The 19,099-nt window shown below is 38.2% G+C and overlaps 1 protein-coding gene across 11 annotated transcripts in view; it reads left to right on the forward strand.

Moving 5' to 3' along the window:
- Positions 1 to 19,099, forward strand: part of RYR3 (ryanodine receptor 3) — a 1,083,635-nt gene that overhangs the window by 385,369 nt on the left and 679,167 nt on the right. For all 11 annotated transcript variants that reach the window (XM_053697970.1, XM_053697969.1, XM_053697973.1 and 8 more), the window contains 4 exons: positions 1,234 to 1,393; positions 12,946 to 13,093; positions 14,508 to 14,713; positions 15,312 to 15,486. In XM_053697970.1, coding sequence (XP_053553945.1) covers positions 1,234 to 1,393; positions 12,946 to 13,093; positions 14,508 to 14,713; positions 15,312 to 15,486 — 689 coding nt within the window. The remainder of the gene's footprint in view (positions 1 to 1,233; positions 1,394 to 12,945; positions 13,094 to 14,507; positions 14,714 to 15,311; positions 15,487 to 19,099) is intronic.

Here is a 19,099-nt window from a genome sequence, read left to right on the forward strand (position 1 = left end):
TTGGTTCAGATAAAACAGTATTCAGGCATTTTTTGACTTTGATAATATGAGGGTAGTATATGTTATAATCCAGGCACCCCTTAAAAGAAAACAAGTTCTGTGTATTTTGCATACAGCATCAGAAATGGGAAATTACATTATTGATTGAATAAAGTAAGATTTTCTGAACTGAATCTGCACTTATAGTAGACACTCAATAGCATGTGGCTAGAAAACGTAAAATCAGCCTGGTCATTATCAGTTGTGGTTCATAAACCAAACATAACCAACTCCTAATTTTTATACCAATGCACACCAAGTTAAACCCATATTGGACTTCCACCTTTCACTTTAACTTCTACTGCACTACTATCCCACCCCACAATCAACTCCATACTTTTTGACCACCCATCACATATTAATCCTCCACTACATTAACCCCTATGTCATTGTTAAATCTAACTATGACCTCCAACTACCACATCTACAGCATCTATGGCCCTCTTACACAACTTTTCATAGTGCATCCTGTCATAGCACCTGTGGACCTTACATAAATTACCCCAACTACCAACTAACAATCTATCTAATGGGACTGCCTTTTCGATCGGACAAGCTGCCCCCAAACCCTAACAAACCCCTAAATAAAAGCAAAAATCACATTTTGGTTTGTGGCTTACCTTAAAGGGACATAAAACAGTTTGATGTTGTAACTTAAAATGCTTAATTATAAGTAGTAGAAACACTTTTTTCTATACCTCATACCTTTAATATAAAATATAGGTCTATTAAAGTGCCCCTCCTTCCCATAGGTCTGGGTCTGATCATTTCCAGTAATACTGATTGGTTAAGAAAATAACCAGTTAGAATTTAGTAGAAATGAGCAAACCCCACTTTTTTGATTGATTAAGCCCTAAATATTTTCTTAAATATTTAGTTTTATTTTCAGACTCTTATCAAAACATACTGTTTACACAAATTGCTCTCTATTTCACCTCAGTACTAATATTTAGCAGCAATAATCTACATGATAAAATATAACACTGTTTTGGGTCCTTTTTGCAACCCTTATATTAATATTATATATATTATATTAATATGGTGAGTCTGAGATAAAAAACCATTGGTGGGGCCACCTCAGGGCACTAATCTCATATAGGGTTTTAAATGATGAGAGGAACACTTCACATGAAAAGTACTGTACACATTCAAGTGAAAACGTAACTTAACTTTCAATATTGTATTGCATTGCAGCTATATGATGTCCAATAGTTACAAACCTGCCCCACTGGACCTCTCTGATGTAAAACTGTTACCAGCGCAAGAAGGTCTAGTCGATAAACTTGCAGAGAATGCACACAACGTGTGGGCAAAAGATAGAATTAAACAAGGATGGACCTATGGTATCCAGCAGGTAAGTCAAACAATGGTCTGCAATTGAAAATAATACAGTACTGCTTTTTTTGTTGTTATTAAAATAAAAAAGTGAAACTTGCAATATCTTCCCCAGCACTCAGCACGCATACTGTAGCAGTTCAGCCCATTCATTTAGACACATCTTACACATAAGAGATACCGGTTTGTGTTAGTGTTTGCACCAGGGAGTGTAGTAATAAGTAGTATAAAGTCATATTGTGCCTTAAAGGTACATGACAGAGTATAAAAATATTTAACAGTGTTTAAAAACACTTTCTTTTCAAACCTGCACTCAGTATTTTATCGCAATCCTTTATACAAAATGTATCAAATTATTTTCAACAGAAATCACCATTTAAGTCTATTGGGATTTTTGTAGATAAATCAATTGATACGTTTTTCTAAATGATTGTGAGCAACCCTGAAGCACCTATGGTGCTTTCCACTGCACGCTAAAGCATTAATGCAATGCACCAAATTATTGCTATATTGGGTCTGGATTGAGAGTGTGAGAGAAAATTTACTCAATTTAGTCTTAAAAAGAATGCTTAAATGCATATACATTTGTATACTAACTTTTATGTCCTGTGAGTCTGTTACATTTGTATACTAACTTTTATGTCCTGTGAGTCTATTACATTTGTATACTAACTTGTATGTCCTGTGAGTTTGTTACATTTGTATACTAACTTTTATGTCCTGTGGGTCTGTTACATTTGTATACTAACTTTTATGTCCTGTGAGTCTATTACATTTGTATACTAACTTGTATGTCCTGTGAGTTTGTTACATTTGTATACTAACTTTTATGTCCTGTGGGTCTGTTACATTTGTATACTAACTTTTATGTCCTGTGAGTCTGTTACATTTGTATACTAACTTTTATGTCCTGTGATTCTGTTACATTTGTATACTAACTTTTATGTCCTGTGAGTCTGTTACATTTGTATACTAACTTTTATGTCCTGTGATTCTGTTACATTTGTATACTAACTTTTATGTCCTGTGATTCTGTTACATTTGTATACTAACTTTTATGTCCTGTGAGTCTGTTACATTTGTATACTAACTTTTATGTCCTGTGATTCTGTTACATTTGTATACTAACTTTTATGTCCTGTGATTCTGTTACATTTGTTTACTAACTTTTATGTCCTGTGAGTCTGTTACATTTGTATACTAACTTTTATGTCCTGTGAGTCTGTTACATTTGTATACTAACTTTTATGTCCTGTGAGTCTGTTACATTTGTTTACTAACTTTCATGTCCTGTGAGTCTGTTATATTTGTATACTAACTTTTATGTCCTGTGAGTCTGTTACATTTGTATACTAACTTTTATGTCCTGTGAGTCTGTTACATTTGTATACTAACTTTTATGTCCTGTGAGTCTGTTACATTTGTATACTAACTTTTATGTTCTGTGATTCTGTTACATTTGTATACTAACTTTTATGTCACATGGTGACGTGATTCTTTTACATTTGTATACAGATGGCCCTCATTTTACAACGGTTCAATTTACACCGTTTCAGAATAACAACCTTTTTTCCAGTCATGTGACTGCTATTGAAAAGCATTGAGAAGCAGTGCATTTATTAAAATAGCCAGTAGGTGAAGTTGTCCGCTTGTGTTGCAGCAAAGCCAAGCAAGCTGAAATTAATCAGTTTAACCAGACCTGAGCTATCGAGCAGATTTCAAAGGAACAAGATCTTCCTGTCTATAAATAAATCCAGATTGGAATGCATAGAAAGAACTGTTTGAAGAAAAATGCAAGTAAAGTCTGTGCTGTGCGATTATTTTATTAGGTGTATAATGCTGTTTAGCAAATGTTTTTGTTCATTTAACTTAGTTTAATTATATATTCTGTATTGTGTGATTATTTTATTAGGTTTATAATGCTGTTTAACATTTAAAGTCTTAATTTCAAAGCTTTAAAAATAATGTATTAGGTGTTACAATTTTGAGAGGGGCCTGGAACCTCCCTCACTTCCCATTGACTTACATTATAAACTGGGTTTCAATTTACAACGGTTTTGATTTACAACCATTCCTTCTGGAACCTAACCCCGGCGTAAACTGAGGGCTACCTGTACTAATTTTTTATGTCCTGTGATTCTGTTACACTTGTATGCTAACTTTTATGTCACGTGATTTTGTTACATTTGTATACTAATTTTTATGTCCTGTGAGTCTGTTACATTTGTATACTAACTTTTTTGTCACATGGTGACGTGATTCTGTTACATTTGTATACTAACTTTTTTGTCACATGGTGACGTGATTCTGTTACATTTGTATGCTAACTTTTATGTCCTGTGATTTTGTTACATTTGTATACTAATTTTTATGCCCTGTTATTCTGTTACATTTGTATACTAACTTTTTTGTCACGTGGTGACGTGATTCTGTTACATTTGTATACTAACTTTTATGTCACGTGGTGACGTGATTCTGTTACATTTGTATACTAACTTTTATGTCACGTGGTGACGTGATTCTGTTACATTTGTATACTAACTTTTTTGTCACGTGGTGACGTGATTCTGTTACATTTGTATACTAACTTTTTTGTCACGTGGTGACGTGATTCTGTTACATTTGTATACTAACTTTTTTGTCACGTGGTGACGTGATTCTGTTACATTTGTATAGTAACTTTTTTGTCACGTGGTGACGTGATTCTGTTACATTTGTATACTAACTTTTATGTCCTGTGAGTCTGTTACATTTGTATACTAACTTTTATGTCCTGTGAGTCTGTTACATTTGTATACTAACTTTTATGTCCTGTGAGTCTGTTACATTTGTATACTAACTTTTATGTCCTGTGAGTCTGTTACATTTGTATACTAATTTTTATGCCCTGTGATTCTGTTACATTTGTATACTAACTTTTATGTCCTGTGATTCTGTTACATTTGTATACTAACTTTTATGTCCTGTGAGTCTGTTACATTTGTATACTAACTTTTATGTCACGTGATTCTGTTACATTTGTATACTAACTTTTATGTCCTGTGATTCTGTTACATTTGTATACTAACTTTTATGTACTGTGATTCTGTTACATTTGTATACTAACTTTTATGTCCTGTGAGTCTGTTACATTTGTATACTAACTTTTATGTCCTGTGAGTCTGTTACATTTGTATACTAACTTTTATGTCACGTGATTCTGTTACATTTGTATACTAACTTTTATGTCACATGATTCTGTTACATTTGTATACTAACTTTTATGTCACGTGATTCTGTTCCATTTTTATACTTTTATGTCCTGTGAGTCTGTTACATTTGTATACTAACTTTTATGTCCTGTGAGTCTGTTACATTTGTATACTAACTTTTATGTCACGTGATTCTGTTCCATTTTTATACTTTTATGTCCTGTGAGTCTGTTACATTTGTATACTAACTTTTATGTCCTGTGAGTCTGTTACATTTGTATACTAACTTTTATGTCCTGTGAGTCTGTTACATTTGTATACTAACTTTTATGTCACATGGTGACGTGATTCTGTTACATTTGTATACTAACTTTTATGTCACGTGGTGACGTGATTCTGTTACATTTGTATACTAACTTTTATGCCCTGTGAGTCTGTTACATTTGTTTACTAACTTTTATGCCCTGTGAGTCTGTTACATTTGTATACTAACTTTTATGTCCTGTGAGTCTGTTACATTTGTATACTAACTTTCTCCAACATTGGTGTGTCCGGTCCACGGCGTCATCCATACCTTGCGGGAATATTCTCCTCCCCAACACTAAATGGCAAAGAGCACAGCAAAAGCTGTCCATATTGTCCCTCCCAGGCTCCGCCCCCCCCCAGTCATTCTCTTTGCCACTCTGAACAAGTAGCATCTCCACGGAGATGGTGAAGAGTATGTGGTGTTTAGTTGTAGTTTTTATTCTACTATCAAGAGTTTGTTATTTTAAAATAGTGCTGGTATGTACTATTTGCTCTGAAACAGAAAAAGATGAAGAGTTCTGTTTGTGAGAGGAGTATGATTTTAGCAGCAGTAACTAAAATCGATTGCTGTTCCCACACAGGACTGTTGAGATGAGATAACTTCAGTTGGGGGGAGCAGTTGGCAGACTTTTCTGCTTAAGGTATGACTAGCCATATTTCTAACAAGACTGTGTAATGCTGGAAGGCTGTCATTTTTCCCCTCATGGGGATCGGTAAGCCATTTTCTTAGTCTCAAACAGAATAAAGGTCTTAATATGGGCTATAAAACTGGTAGACACTTTTATGGGCTAGATTGATTGCTTTATTTAGGCATTTTATACAGTTTGATGTTGAAATTCATGCTTTATAACTTTGGGGAACGTTTTTTTACGTCAGGCACTGGTTTAGACACCTTCTCAGTCAGGAAGGGCCTTCTCTGTAGTAGGCAGAGCCTCATTTTCGCGCCATTACTGCGCAGTTACTTTTGAGAGCAATACATGCAGCTGCATGTATATGGGTCTGGAATTAGTTGAAAAGGTTCCTAGAAGGCTTCATTTGGTATCGTATACTCCCCTGGGTTTGGTGAAGTCGCAGCAAGGCTGGGGCTGGGACTGTAAGGGGGTTAAAACTGTAAAAGGCTCCGGTTTCCACATTTTAAGGGTTAACAGCTTGAAATTTGGGGTGCAATGCTTTGAATGCTTTAAGACACTGTGGTGAAAATTTGGTTAAAATTGAACAATTCCTTCATAGTTTTTCACATATTCAGTAATAAAGTGTGCCCTGTTTAAAATTTAAAGAGACAGTAACGGTTTTGTTTTAAAATGGTTTTTGTACTTTATTGACAAGTTTAAGCCTGTTTAACATGTCTGTGCCTTCAGATAGACTATGTTCTGTGTGTATGGAAGCCAAAGTGTCTCCCCCTTCAAATATGTGTGATAATTGTGCCATAGCGTCCAAACAAAGTAAGGACAGTACTGCCACAGATAGTAAAGTTGCCCAAGATGATTCATCAGATGAAGGGAGTAGACATAGTTCTACATCATCTCCTTCTGTGTCTACACCAGTTTTGCCCACGCAGGAGACCCCTAGTACTTCTAGCGCGCCAATGCTTGTTACTATGCAACAATTGACAGCAGTAATGGATAACTCCATAGCAAATATTTTATCCAAAATTCCTGCATTTCAGAGAAAGCGCGATTGCTCTGTTTTAAACACTGTAGAGCAGGAGGGCGCTGATGATTATTGCTCTTTCATACCCTCACACCAATCTGAAGTGGCTATGAGGGAGGTTTTGTCAGATGGGGAAATTTCTGATTCAGGAAGAATTTCTCAGCAGGCAGAACCTGATGTTGTGACATTTAAATTTAAATTAAAGCATCTCCGCGCACTGCTTAAGGAGGTGCTATCTACTCTGGATGATTGTGACAACTTGGTCATCCCAGAAAAATTGTGCAAGATGGACAAGTTCCTAGAGGTCCCGGTGCACCCTGACGCTTTTCCAATACCCAAGCGGGTGGCGGACATAGTGAATAAGGAGTGGGAGAAGCCTGGCATACCTTTTGTCCCTCCTCCTATATTTAAGAAATTATTTCCTATGGTCGACCCCAGAAAGGACCTATGGCAAACAGTCCCTAAGGTCGAGGGGGCAGTTTCTACACTAGCCAAACGCACGACCATTCCTATTGAGGACAATTGTGCTTTCAAAGATCCTATGGATAAAAAATTGGAGGGTTTGCTTAAAAAGATTTTTGTACAGCAAGGTTACCTCCTTCAACCTATTTCGTGTATTATTCCTGTCACTACAGCAGCGTGGTTCTGGTTCGAAGAACTAGAAAAGTCGCTCAGTAGAGAGACTCCATATGAGGAGGTTATGGACAGAATTTACGCACTTAAGTTAGCTAATTCCTTTATTTTAGATGCCGCTTTGCAGTTAGCTAGATTAGCGGCGAAAAATTCAGGGTTTGCAATTGTGGCGCGCAGAGCGCTCTGGCTAAAATCTTGGTCAGCGGATGTATCTTCCAAGACAAAATTGCTTAATATCCCTTTCAAAGGTAAGACCCTCTTTGGGCCAGAATTGAAAGAGATTATTTCAGATATCACTGGGGGTAAGGGCCATGCCCTCCCACAAGATAGGCCTTTCAAGGCTAAGAATAAGTCCAATTTTCATTCCTTTCGCAATTTCAGGAACGGACCGGCCTCCAACTCTGCAGCCTCTAGACAAGAGGGTAATGCTTCCCAGACCAAACCAGCTTGGAAACCGATGCAAGGCTGGAACAAGGGTAAACAGGCCAAGAAACCTGCTGCTGCTACCAAGACAGCATGAAGGGGTAGCCCCCGATCCGGGACCGGATCTAGTAGGGGCAGACTCTCTCTCTTTGCTCAGGCCTGGGCAAGAGATGTTCAGGATCCCTGGGCACTAGAAATAGTCTCTCAGGGTTATCTTCTAGAATTCAAGGAACTACCCCCAAGGGGAAGGTTCCACATCTCTCGTTTATCTTCAAACCAAATAAAGAGACAGGCATTCTTACATTGTGTAGAGGACCTGTTAAAAATGGGAGTGATACACCCAGTTCCAACTGTGGAACAAGGACTGGGGTTTTACTCAAATCTGTTTGTAGTTCCCAAAAAAGAGGGAACCTTCAGACCAATTCTGGATTTAAAGATTCTAAACAAATTTCTCAGAGTGCTATCGTTCAAAATGGAAACTATTCGAACGATTCTACCTACAATCCAGGAGGGTCACTTTATGACTACCGTGGATCTAAAGGATGCGTATCTACATATTCCTATCCACAAAGATCATCATCAGTTCCTAAGGTTCGCCTTTCTGGACAAACATTACCAGTTTGTAGCTCTCCCATTCGGGCTAGCCACTGCTCCAAGGATTTTCACAAAGGTACTCGGGTCCCTTCTAGCGGTTCTAAGACCAAGGGGCATTGCAGTGGCACCTTACTTGGACGACATTCTAATACAAGCGTCGTCTCTTTCAAAGGCAAAGGCTCACACAGACATCGTTCTGGCCTTTCTCAGATCTCACGGGTGGAAGGTGAACATAGAAAAAAGTTCCCTGTCTCCGTCAACAAGAGTTCCCTTCTTGGGGACAATAATAGATTCTTTAGAAATGAAGATTTTCCTGACAGATGTCAGAAAGTCAAAGCTTCTAAACGCTTGTCAAGTTCTTCACTCTGTTCTACGGCCTTCCATAGCTCAGTGCATGGAAGTAGTAGGGTTGATGGTTGCAGCAATGGACATAGTTCCTTTTGCGCGAATTCATCTAAGACCATTACAACAGTGCATGCTCAAACAGTGGAATGGGGACTATACAGACTTGTCTCCAGTGATTCAAGTAGATCAGAAGACCAGAGACTCACTCCGTTGGTAGCTGACCCAGGATCACCTGTCCCAGGGAATGAGCTTCCGCAGACCAGAGTGGGTCATCGTCACGACCGACGCCAGTCTATTAGGCTGGGGCGCGGTCTGGGATTCCCTGAAAGCTCAGGGTCTATGGTACAGGGAAGAGTCTCTTCTCCCGATAAACATTCTGGAACTGAGAGTGATATTCAATGCTCTCAGGGCTTGGCCTCAACTAGCAAAGGCCAGATTCATAAGATTCCAATTAGACAACATGACGACTGTTGCTTACATCAATCATCAGGGGGGAACAAGGAGTTCCCTGGCGATGAGAGAGGTGACCAAAATCATCAAATGGGCGGAGGATCACTCCTGCCACCTATCTGCGATCCACATCCCAGGAGTGGAAAACTGGGAGGCGGATTATCTGAGTCGTCAGACCTTCCATCCGGGGGAGTGGGAACTCCACCCGGAGGTATTTGCCCAATTGACACAATTATGGGGCATTCCAGACATGGATCTGATGGCGTCTCGTCAGAACTTCAAGGTTCCTTGCTACGGGTCCAGATCCAGGGATCCCAAGGCGACTCTAGTGGATGCATTAGTGGCGCCTTGGACCTTCAACCTAGCTTATGCGTTTCCACCGTTCCCTCTCATTCCCAGGCTGGTAGCCAGGATCAAACAGGAGAAGGCCTCGGTGATTTTGATAGCTCCTGCGTGGCCACGCAGGACTTGGTATGCAGACCTGGTGAATATGTCATCGGCTCCACCATGGAAGCTACCTTTGAGACAGGATCTTCTAGTACAAGGTCAATTCGAACATCCAAATCTAGTTTCTCTCCAGCTGACGGCTTGGAAATTGAACGCTTGATGTTATCTAAGCGTGGGTTTTCGGATTCTGTGATAGATACTCTGGTACAAGCCAGAAAACCTGTGACTAGAAAGATTTACCATAAAATATGGAAAACATATATCTGTTGGTGTGAATCCAAGGGATTCTCATGGAGTAAGATTAAAATTCCTAGGATCCTTTCCTTTCTCCAAGAAGGTTTGGATAAGGGATTATCAGCGAGTTCTCTAAAAGGACAGATTTCTGCTTTATCTGTCTTGTTACACAAACGACTGGCAGCTGTGCCAGATGTTCAAGCTTTTGTTCAGGCTTTGGTCAGGATCAAGCCTGTTTACAGAACTTTGACTCCTCCCTGGAGTCTAAATTTAGTTCTTTCAGTTCTTCAAGGGGTTCCGTTTGAACCCTTACACTCTATAGATATCAAGTTGTTATCTTGGAAAGTTCTGTTTTTGGTTGCTATTTCTTCTGCGAGAAGAGTTTCTGAATTATCTGCTCTGCAGTGTAATCCGCCCTATCTGGTGTTTCATTCAGATAAGGTTGTTTTACGTACTAAACCTGGTTTCCTTCCAAAAGTTGTTTCCAACAAGAATATTAACCAGGAAATAGTTGTGCCTTCTTTGTGCCCGAATCCAGTTTCAAAGAAGGAACGTTTGTTACACAATTTAGATGTAGTCCGTGCTTTAAAGTTCTATTTAGAAGCAACAAAGGATTTCAGACAAACGTCTTCTCTGTTTGTCGTTTATTCTGGCAAGAGGAGAGGTCAAAAAGCTACTGCTACCTCTCTTTCCTTTTGGCTGAAAAGCATCATCCGATTGGCTTACGAGACTGCTGGACAGCAGCCTCCTGAACGAATCACAGCTCACTCTACTAGGGCTGTGGCTTCCTCATGGGCCTTCAAGAACGAGGCTTCTGTTGATCAGATATGTAAGGCAGCGACTTGGTCTTCTCTGCACATTTTTGCCAAATTCTACAAATTTGATACTTTTGCTTCTTTGGAGGCTATTTTTGGGAGAAAGGTTTTGCAAGCCGTGGTGCCTTCTGTTTAGGTAACCTGATTGGCTCCCTCCCTTCATCCGTGTCCTAAAGCTTTGGTATTGGTTCCCACAAGTTATGGATGACGCCATGGACCGGACACACCAATGTTGGAGAAAACAGAATTTATGCTTACCTGATAAATTACTTTCTCCAACGGTGTGTCCGGTCCACGGCCCACCCTGGTTTTTCAATCAGGTTTGATAAATTTCTTTCTTTAACTACAGTCACCACGGCACCATATAGTTTCTCCTTTTTTTCTCCTGTCCGTCGGTCGAATGACTGGGGGGGGGCGGAGCCTGGGAGGGACTATATGGACAGCTTTTGCTGTGCTCTTTGCCATTTCCTGTTGGGGAGGAGAATATTCCTGCAAGCTATGGATGACGCCGTGGACCAGACACACCGTTGGAGAAAGTAATTTATCAGGTAAGCATAAATTCTGTTTTTATGTCCTGTGAGTCTGTTACATTTGTTTACTAACTTTTATGTCCTGTGATTCTGTTACATTTGTATACTAACTTTTATGTCCTGTGAGTCTGTTACATTTGTATACTAACTTTTATGTCCTGTGAGTCTGTTACATTTGTTTACTAACTTTTATGTCCTGTGATTCTGTTACATTTGTATACTAACTTTTATGTCCTGTGATTTTGTTACATTTGTATACTAACTTTTATGTCCTGTGATTCTGTTACATTTGTTTACTAACTTTTATGTCCTGTGGGTCTGTTACATTTGTATACTAACTTTTATGTCCTGTGATTCTGTTACATTTGTATACTAACTTTTATGTCCTGTGATTCTGTTACATTTGTATACTAACTTTTATGTCCTGTGGGTCTGTTACATTTGTTTACTAACTTTTATGTCCTGTGATTCTGTTACATTTGTTTACTAACTTTTGTGCCCTGTGATTCTGTTACATTTGTTTACTAACTTTTGTGCCCTGTGATTCTGTTACATTTGTTTACTAACTTTTGTGCCCTGTGATTGTGCAAGTGTTTAAAAAGAAAATAGAGAACTCTCTCACTTTAGAGTACTGTTTACCATACCACTAAATGCATCAATAAGTTAAATTAACTGAGGTTCAATATATTATGTCCCTCTTCCACATAGACAAATCATATTTGTTGACAGCTCACCTAAAAGTATTTGCTATTATAAAGCTGTGGTTTGTGCTAAGTCAGATTGGTTTGTGCTAAGTCAGATGCAGTTTAAACAAGATAGAAGTTTAATGCTATCCATTCAAGGCTTAGCTAGGACAGTTTGTATCAAACTATGTTCCATGGAGCCGTGGTGTTCCATCCTGGATGGCTGTAGCAATTTTTATAAATTGTTGTCCATCAATTTTGTGTAATTTTGGCCGCGGAGTGGTACATAATACATTCAAAATATGATGTTCCCTTCGAAATATATTTGTTTGCTTAGAAAAAAAGCATTTGCTAATATAAAGCTGTGGGTTGTGTATATATAGTGCTTGTATGCACTTTTAGTATGGGGGAAAGAGAATATAGACAGAAAAACAATGAGCATGAAAAGAAACATAAACAATATGTACGGTGGAAGGTAGCAATAAGCAACAGCACTTTAGTGGTTACTTTGTGAAGTCTCGTCAGACAGATAAGTATTGCGCTTTTTCATGCATGCAGGGCGATCCTGGGTACGTCTGATGTATTCCAGAAGCGCAAGCCTTGTATTTACAGTGACGTATTAATCCTTGTTTCCTGGCTATATTTTCTGGTTGGATACATGCTGAGCTCAATAATTGGAGATGTGTGGCAGGGAACCTTGTGGAATCTGTTGGCGCTCTACAAATAACCGATAATAGTAATTAAATAATAACGTCTGATTTGTTTTTCTTGGCAGCCACGTTTAAACAACATGAATTGTAATAAAAATAAACACAGCATGGTTATATCCATTTCTGCTAATGTTATCAGCAACATACTTTAAAGGGACACTAAACCCAATTTTTTTCTTTCATGGTTCAGAAAGAGCATGCAATTTTAAGCAAGTTTCTAATTTACTCCTTTTTATCAATTTTTCTTCTTTCGCTTGGTATCTTCATTTGAAAAGCAGGAATGTAAGCTTAGGAGCTGGCCCATTTTTGGTTCAGCACCTGGGTTGCGCTTGCTGATTGGTGGCTAAATGTAAAAACTTTAGTGCTTTTACCAAGAGAATGAAGAAAATTTGATAATAGGAATAAATTAGAAAGTTGCTTAAAATTGCATGCTTTATCTGAATCATGAAAGAAAAGGCTAAGGGTCTAATCATCGTATATATTTTCCTACTTACTAATATATGATGCCCAAGTGTGTGTGCATTTTGTTGTTATGTTATATGTTTCTCTTTTATTTACAGGACCTGAAGAACAAAAGAAACCCTCGCCTGGTGCCATATGCTTTACTAGATGAACGTACTAAGAAATCAAACCGCGACAGCCTGCGTGAAGCTGTGAGAACATTTATTGGTTACGGGTATAACATTGAGCCGCCAGACCAAGAAATCAGTAAGGACATCTTTGATCAAATCAATATCAAAATGTTATTGTATGGATGAACAAATAATCTTGATATATTGCAACATGGCTGTCCAACGCATGCATACAAGAATTTTCCCAGACTTTCATTAGAAATTGTGGAATATGTTTGAAAATTGATATTTTTTATGCAACATGTAGTAAGTAATAGCAACCAAAATTGTGTGATAGGCACCTGCTGAACAGCCCAAATTAGTACAAAGTTCTCTGTCCATGACAAGTAGATGCTCCCACCTCACCTGTTACCATATAGCCAGCCAATCCCAAACAGATCGTGATACATCGCCAAATGTTACAAAACAGGTCCCTGGGGAATCCCCAATGGCCTCCAGCTCAAAGCGCAATCATACGCCATATTGTACATTCAATCGTTACCTCCAAGAGCCTCTGGGCCGTAGCAGGTCCCCTCTTCAGTTTACCTTCTGTTGGCGGGTGATGTCATCACTCTGTTCTGATCTCACGTGGTGGCGGGTGGGAGTAGTCAAACACAAAGGATTATCTCGCTGGCGTGCTGCACTCGTTCTCCAATCAAATAGCCTCATAGAATTGCAATGAAGGAGCACTCTCAGCAGAGTTTAAAATATAACTTTTATTTTCTATGAGTTTTAAGAAATCCACATGTAGGAATGCTTTTCACACAGCGGTTATGTGGATGGAGGGAGAGTAGGAGCTCACTCCTAGACTTGCTGCTGGCAACTTAAATTGCAATTATAAACAATTGTGTATTCACATATTTACAGTTACAATTTTACCTAATACAATCAGCAATACAAAGTAACAATGTCAAAAAGTTGTAACTTTTTGACATTGCATATCTATGAGGCTATTTGATTGGAGAACGAGTGCAGCACAATTTAAGTTGTCTTGAGGGTGGAGACTGGGAGTTTCACTCCAGGTATGGTTTTAACCATTGAGAGTACAAGAGTGTGTACTTAAGGTTGGATTGGACCCTCGGACTGTAGCTACGATTACGGCTTTTCAGCCGAAACGCGTTAGCAGCACGTCTAGTAGTGAGCTCCTACTCTCCATCCACATTACCGCTGTGTGAAAAGCATTCTTACATGTGGATTTCTTAAAAGTCATGAAAAATAAAAGTTATATTATAGGAGCTGAGAGTGCTCCTTCATTGAATTTCTGTGAGGTTATGTAGTAAGTAATACATTAGATATAACAATTTAGGACAATAGAAAAAAAAATTACAGCATTTTTTAAAATTATTTTGCGAACATCTAATCGGAATTATTTTTTTTTCAACATGTTCTATCTCCACTACATCTTAAAACTGACCTGTAAAACCATAACAAGTATAAAAACGTTGCTGTTCTTTACCTAATATGATCCTGAATAAAGTGATAACCCATCTTTATTGTGTTCTTATGTGCAGCTGATCAATTCATGGAGAGGGTGGGTATCGACAAGATTCGCTTCTTCAGAATAGAAAAGACATATGCTGTGAAATCGGGGAAGTGGTATTTTGAGTTTGAAGTGGTTACTGGAGGTGACATGCGAGTGGGCTGGGCACGGCCTGGCTGCAGACCTGATGTTGAACTGGGCGCAGATGATCAGGCATTTGTGTTTGAAGGAAGCCGGGTGAGTGTAGCAACAAAGGAAACAAAATAGACCAAAAGTTACCAAATTACGTGAGATATAGAAGCCACCCAGAATACTTTGTTTGTAAGACATGGGGTATTACTTTAAGATGGATTTTGAAGAACAAAAAAAATTGGAACCATTGCTCCCTGATTTCCAGAATTTGCCAAAGTCTGAAATAGCTTATACATATGAATTATTGTTTACATAATATCATAAACAATATCATTAACATAAAATCCCCAATACTATGTCCTGCAAAATTCTGATTGCGGATCTAAGAACTGAAGAACAAATTAATCTTTACCTTTTGTAGTACCAGCTGAGGTGGCTTTGGGGTAGATAGTCAGTTAAGTGAAGTTTATGTTTTGACTTGTCCCTTTAATTGTTAATAAAAAAAAATAAAAAAATACTTGTTTTAAAACAGTAAAAGAATATATTTTTTAAACAGATACAAGTAAGGCATTTATATATTTTAAAACACAGGATAATCATTAACTTATAATGTATTAAGCATAACAATCTTGTTTATAGGTACCTCAGTCTCTGATAAGTTTTTCTCACCATGTTAACAACTAATCTCCTAACATTTACACAGGGCCAATGTTGGAACATGGGAAGTTCTTTCTTTGGCCGGAATTGGCAGCCTGGAGATGTGGTGGGATGTATGATTAACATGGATGACAAATCAATGATTTTTACTCTGAATGGTGAACTGCTCATCACAAACCAAGGGTCTGAGCTGGCTTTTGCTGACTTTGAAATAGAAAATGGTAAGTTATGTCCTTGGCATTACGTGCCAACCATGTTGTAAAAGCAAATACGTTAAATCAAAGTAAACCTAAAAAGAAACAGATTGTGTAAAAAAAACAGCAAACGACTTAGTCTCAGTGTAGCCCTCCCCCCAGTTTGATATGGGAGCTGACATCTTTGAAACTTAGGTTACATTCTGACTGATCTAGGCATTAGTCTGAATCCCTGTTATCTAGTATGCTCACTTAAAGGGACAGTAAAGTCATAATTAGACATTCATGATTTAGACAGAGCATACAATTTTAAACAATTTTCCAATTTACTTCTATTATTTAATTTCTTCCTTCTCTTGTTATCCTTTGCTGAAAGATTTATATAGGTCAGCTCAGGAGCAGCAAAGAACCTAGGTTCTAGTTGCTGATTGGTGGTTGCATATATATACTTATTGTCATTGGCTCACCCATGTGTTCAGTTATAAACCAGTAGTGCATTGCTGCTCCTTCAGCAAATAATACCTAGAGAATGAAGCAAATCTTATAATAGAATTAAACTGGAAAGTTGTTTAAAATTATATGCTCTACCTAAATCATGAAAGAAAACATTTGGATTTCGAGGCCGAATTTTCAAAGGTCTTGCGGACCTGATCCGACAGTGCGGATCAGGTCCGCAAGACCTCGATGAATGCGGAGAGCATTCGGAGCTTGATAAATGGGCCTCTCAATGTCCTGTTAATATTAACCAGCCAGACGTTTATGACATCAGTCTAAGATAAACCTTCCTGCAGAGGCCCCCTCCTCCTTGTAAGGCTGTGAAGGAAGGAAGTACATGACACTGCACAAATGTAGGGAAAAAATAAATAAAAGGTAAAATCCATTTAAATATATGAATATTACATATTGCATAGTGCTTTTTATCACAACAATGAAACAGACTGTTTAACATCCCTTTAAACATACAATATGTACAGTTACATTTAAACAGCTTATACATTTTTTACAGGCACATAAATATTCACTATATTTGGATACTGCTCTTTCAAATGAAAAAAAACCCAAAAACCTAAGAAGGTGGAAATGCCCAACAAACGCCTAGATTACGAGTGGTGCACTAACTGTAGCACAAGTGCGATATCGTTTTTCTTTAGGCTGTCTCTTAAGCCTCACCAGTCCTTATGTTATTAAATAGTATTTAATAACCTAAGGACTGGAGAGGCTGAAGACGGTCTAGGGAGCCTAAAGAAAAATGATATTGCACTTTCGCTACGGTTAGCGCACCACTCGTAATCTAGGTGTTTGTTGGGCATTTCCACCTTATTGTATATACCTTTACCTGTATATATTAATATAGATTTATAAGTATAGATTTATATTTTACAAAAAATACATATATATATATATATATATATATACTAGGCGATAAGCCTGCCCAGAGGGCGGTCTATGTTTAAAAAAATAAAAAAAACCAAGCTAATTTTACTAAAAAAAAAAAAAAAAATTACATTAAAAAATAAATAAAGCTATCCAAACTAAAAATTTTAAACCTAAACTAATACCCCTATAAAAATAAAAAATCCCCCTGAAAATAAAAACACCCCCTAATCTAATACTAAACTACCAATAGCCCTTAAAAGGGCCTTTTGTAGGGCATTGCCCTAAGTTAAACAACTCTTTTACTTTACAAAATGATCAATTACCCCCTAACAGTAAACCACCCACCCAACCAACCCCCCCAAAATAAAAAAAACTAACACTAAAAAAACCTAAACTACCCATTGCCCCTAAAGGGGCATTTGTATGGGCATTGCCCTTAAAAGAGCGTATATTTATTTTACTGCCCTTAAAAGGGCAATCGGCTCTTTTACAGCCCATTAAATCCCTAATCTTAAAAAATAAAATTAAAAAATCCTAATACTAAACCCCAAATAGGTTCTCACCGTTCTTGAAGTCCGGCGGAGAAGGTCTTCTTCCAGGCGGCTCCATCATCTTCTATCTTCATCCTGTGTGAAGGCGGCGCGGAGCGGAGGTGCAGAGCGGTCTTCCCTGATACGCGGAACCTGAATGGCGGTCCTCAGCTGCGTAGAGGCTCCTCTTCATCCGATCTCCAGCGAACACTAAAAATTTAGTTGAAGGTACAGCAATCAATTTGGAGTACCTTGCATTCCTATTGGCTGAAATTTTGAAATCAGCCAATAGGATTAGAGCTACTGAGATGATTTGGCTGTTCAAATCAGCCAATAAGATTTCAGTAGCTCTCATCCTATTGACTGATTTAAAAATTTCAGCCAATAGGAATGCAAGGTACCCCAATCTTCAGTGTGCAACAAACGATCGCATGAAGAGGAGCCTCCACACCGCTGAGGACCGCCGATGTGAACCGCCGCTGAGGATCCGTGCATCGGGAAAGCCAGCTCCAAGCCGCCTTCGCACAGGATGAAGAAACAAGATGATGGAGCCGCCTGGAAGAAGACCTTCTCCGCAGGACTTCAGGAACGGTGAGTACCTATTTGGGGCTTAGTATTAGGATTTAAAAAAAAAAAAAAACTGCATACATTTATGTCCAAAATGCATCCATTAAAACATATTACTGGTAAATCAATAACATTTAATGTACTTGCAGCCCTGTGGAGATATGGTTTTAGGTAACATTATACAATACTTTACCAGTGGCACTCACAGCAAGATGAAAAAAAGCTATGTTTTTTTGTTACCATGGGGTAGATTTATTAAGTGTTGGGCGGATCAACATTGCTAAATGCCAACAGCATACTCTGTCGGCATTTAACATTGCACAAGCATTTCTAGTGAAATGCTTGTGCAATGCCTTCCCCTGCACATTTGCGGCCAATCGTCCGCTAGCAGGGGGTGTTAATCATCCCGATCGTATCTGATTGGGATAATTGCTGTCCACCACTTTAGAGGTGGCGGATGAGTTAAAGGGACACTGAACCCAAAATTTTTCTTTCGTGATTCAGATAGAGCATGAAATTTTAAGCAACTTTCTAATTTACTCCTATTATAAATTTTTCTTCATTCTCTTGGTATCTTTATTTTAAATGCAAGAATGTAAGTTTAGATGCCGGCCCATTTTTGGTGAACAACCTGGGTTGTCCTTGCTGATTGGTGGATAAATTCATCCACCAATAAAATAAATGCTGTCCAGAGTCCTGAACCAAAAAAAAAAAGCTTAGATTCCATCTTTTTCAAATAAAGATAGCAAGAGAACAAAGAAGATTTGAAAATAGGAGTAAATTAGAAAGTTGCTTAAAATTGCATGCTCTATCTGAATCACGGAAGAAAAAATTTGGGTTCAGTGTCCCTTTAAGGAGCAGGGGTCTTAAGACCGCTACTTCTTAACTCAAGTTTCCAGTGAGCCGGAAACTACGGGGGTAGATAGCAGCATCTTAGATTTTGTTGTATTATTAAAGTTTTATCTCTGAAAATGACGATTAATGGGAAGTAAATAGATTCTTCAGTAGGTTACAGAAAAGTAAGTGCAGCAGCTGTCTGGGCACAGAACACGTTATCAAGGTTGATTGTTTTTTTATGTCCGTGCACAGGAAATTATTCCGGTATCCATATTCAAATTAACAAACCAAAGTAAATTTAAATGTAGGATATCTACATAAATAATATC

Source organism: Bombina bombina, chromosome 1, assembly GCF_027579735.1.
Source record: "Bombina bombina isolate aBomBom1 chromosome 1, aBomBom1.pri, whole genome shotgun sequence".
NCBI classification, from domain to species: Eukaryota; Metazoa; Chordata; class Amphibia; order Anura; family Bombinatoridae; genus Bombina; species Bombina bombina.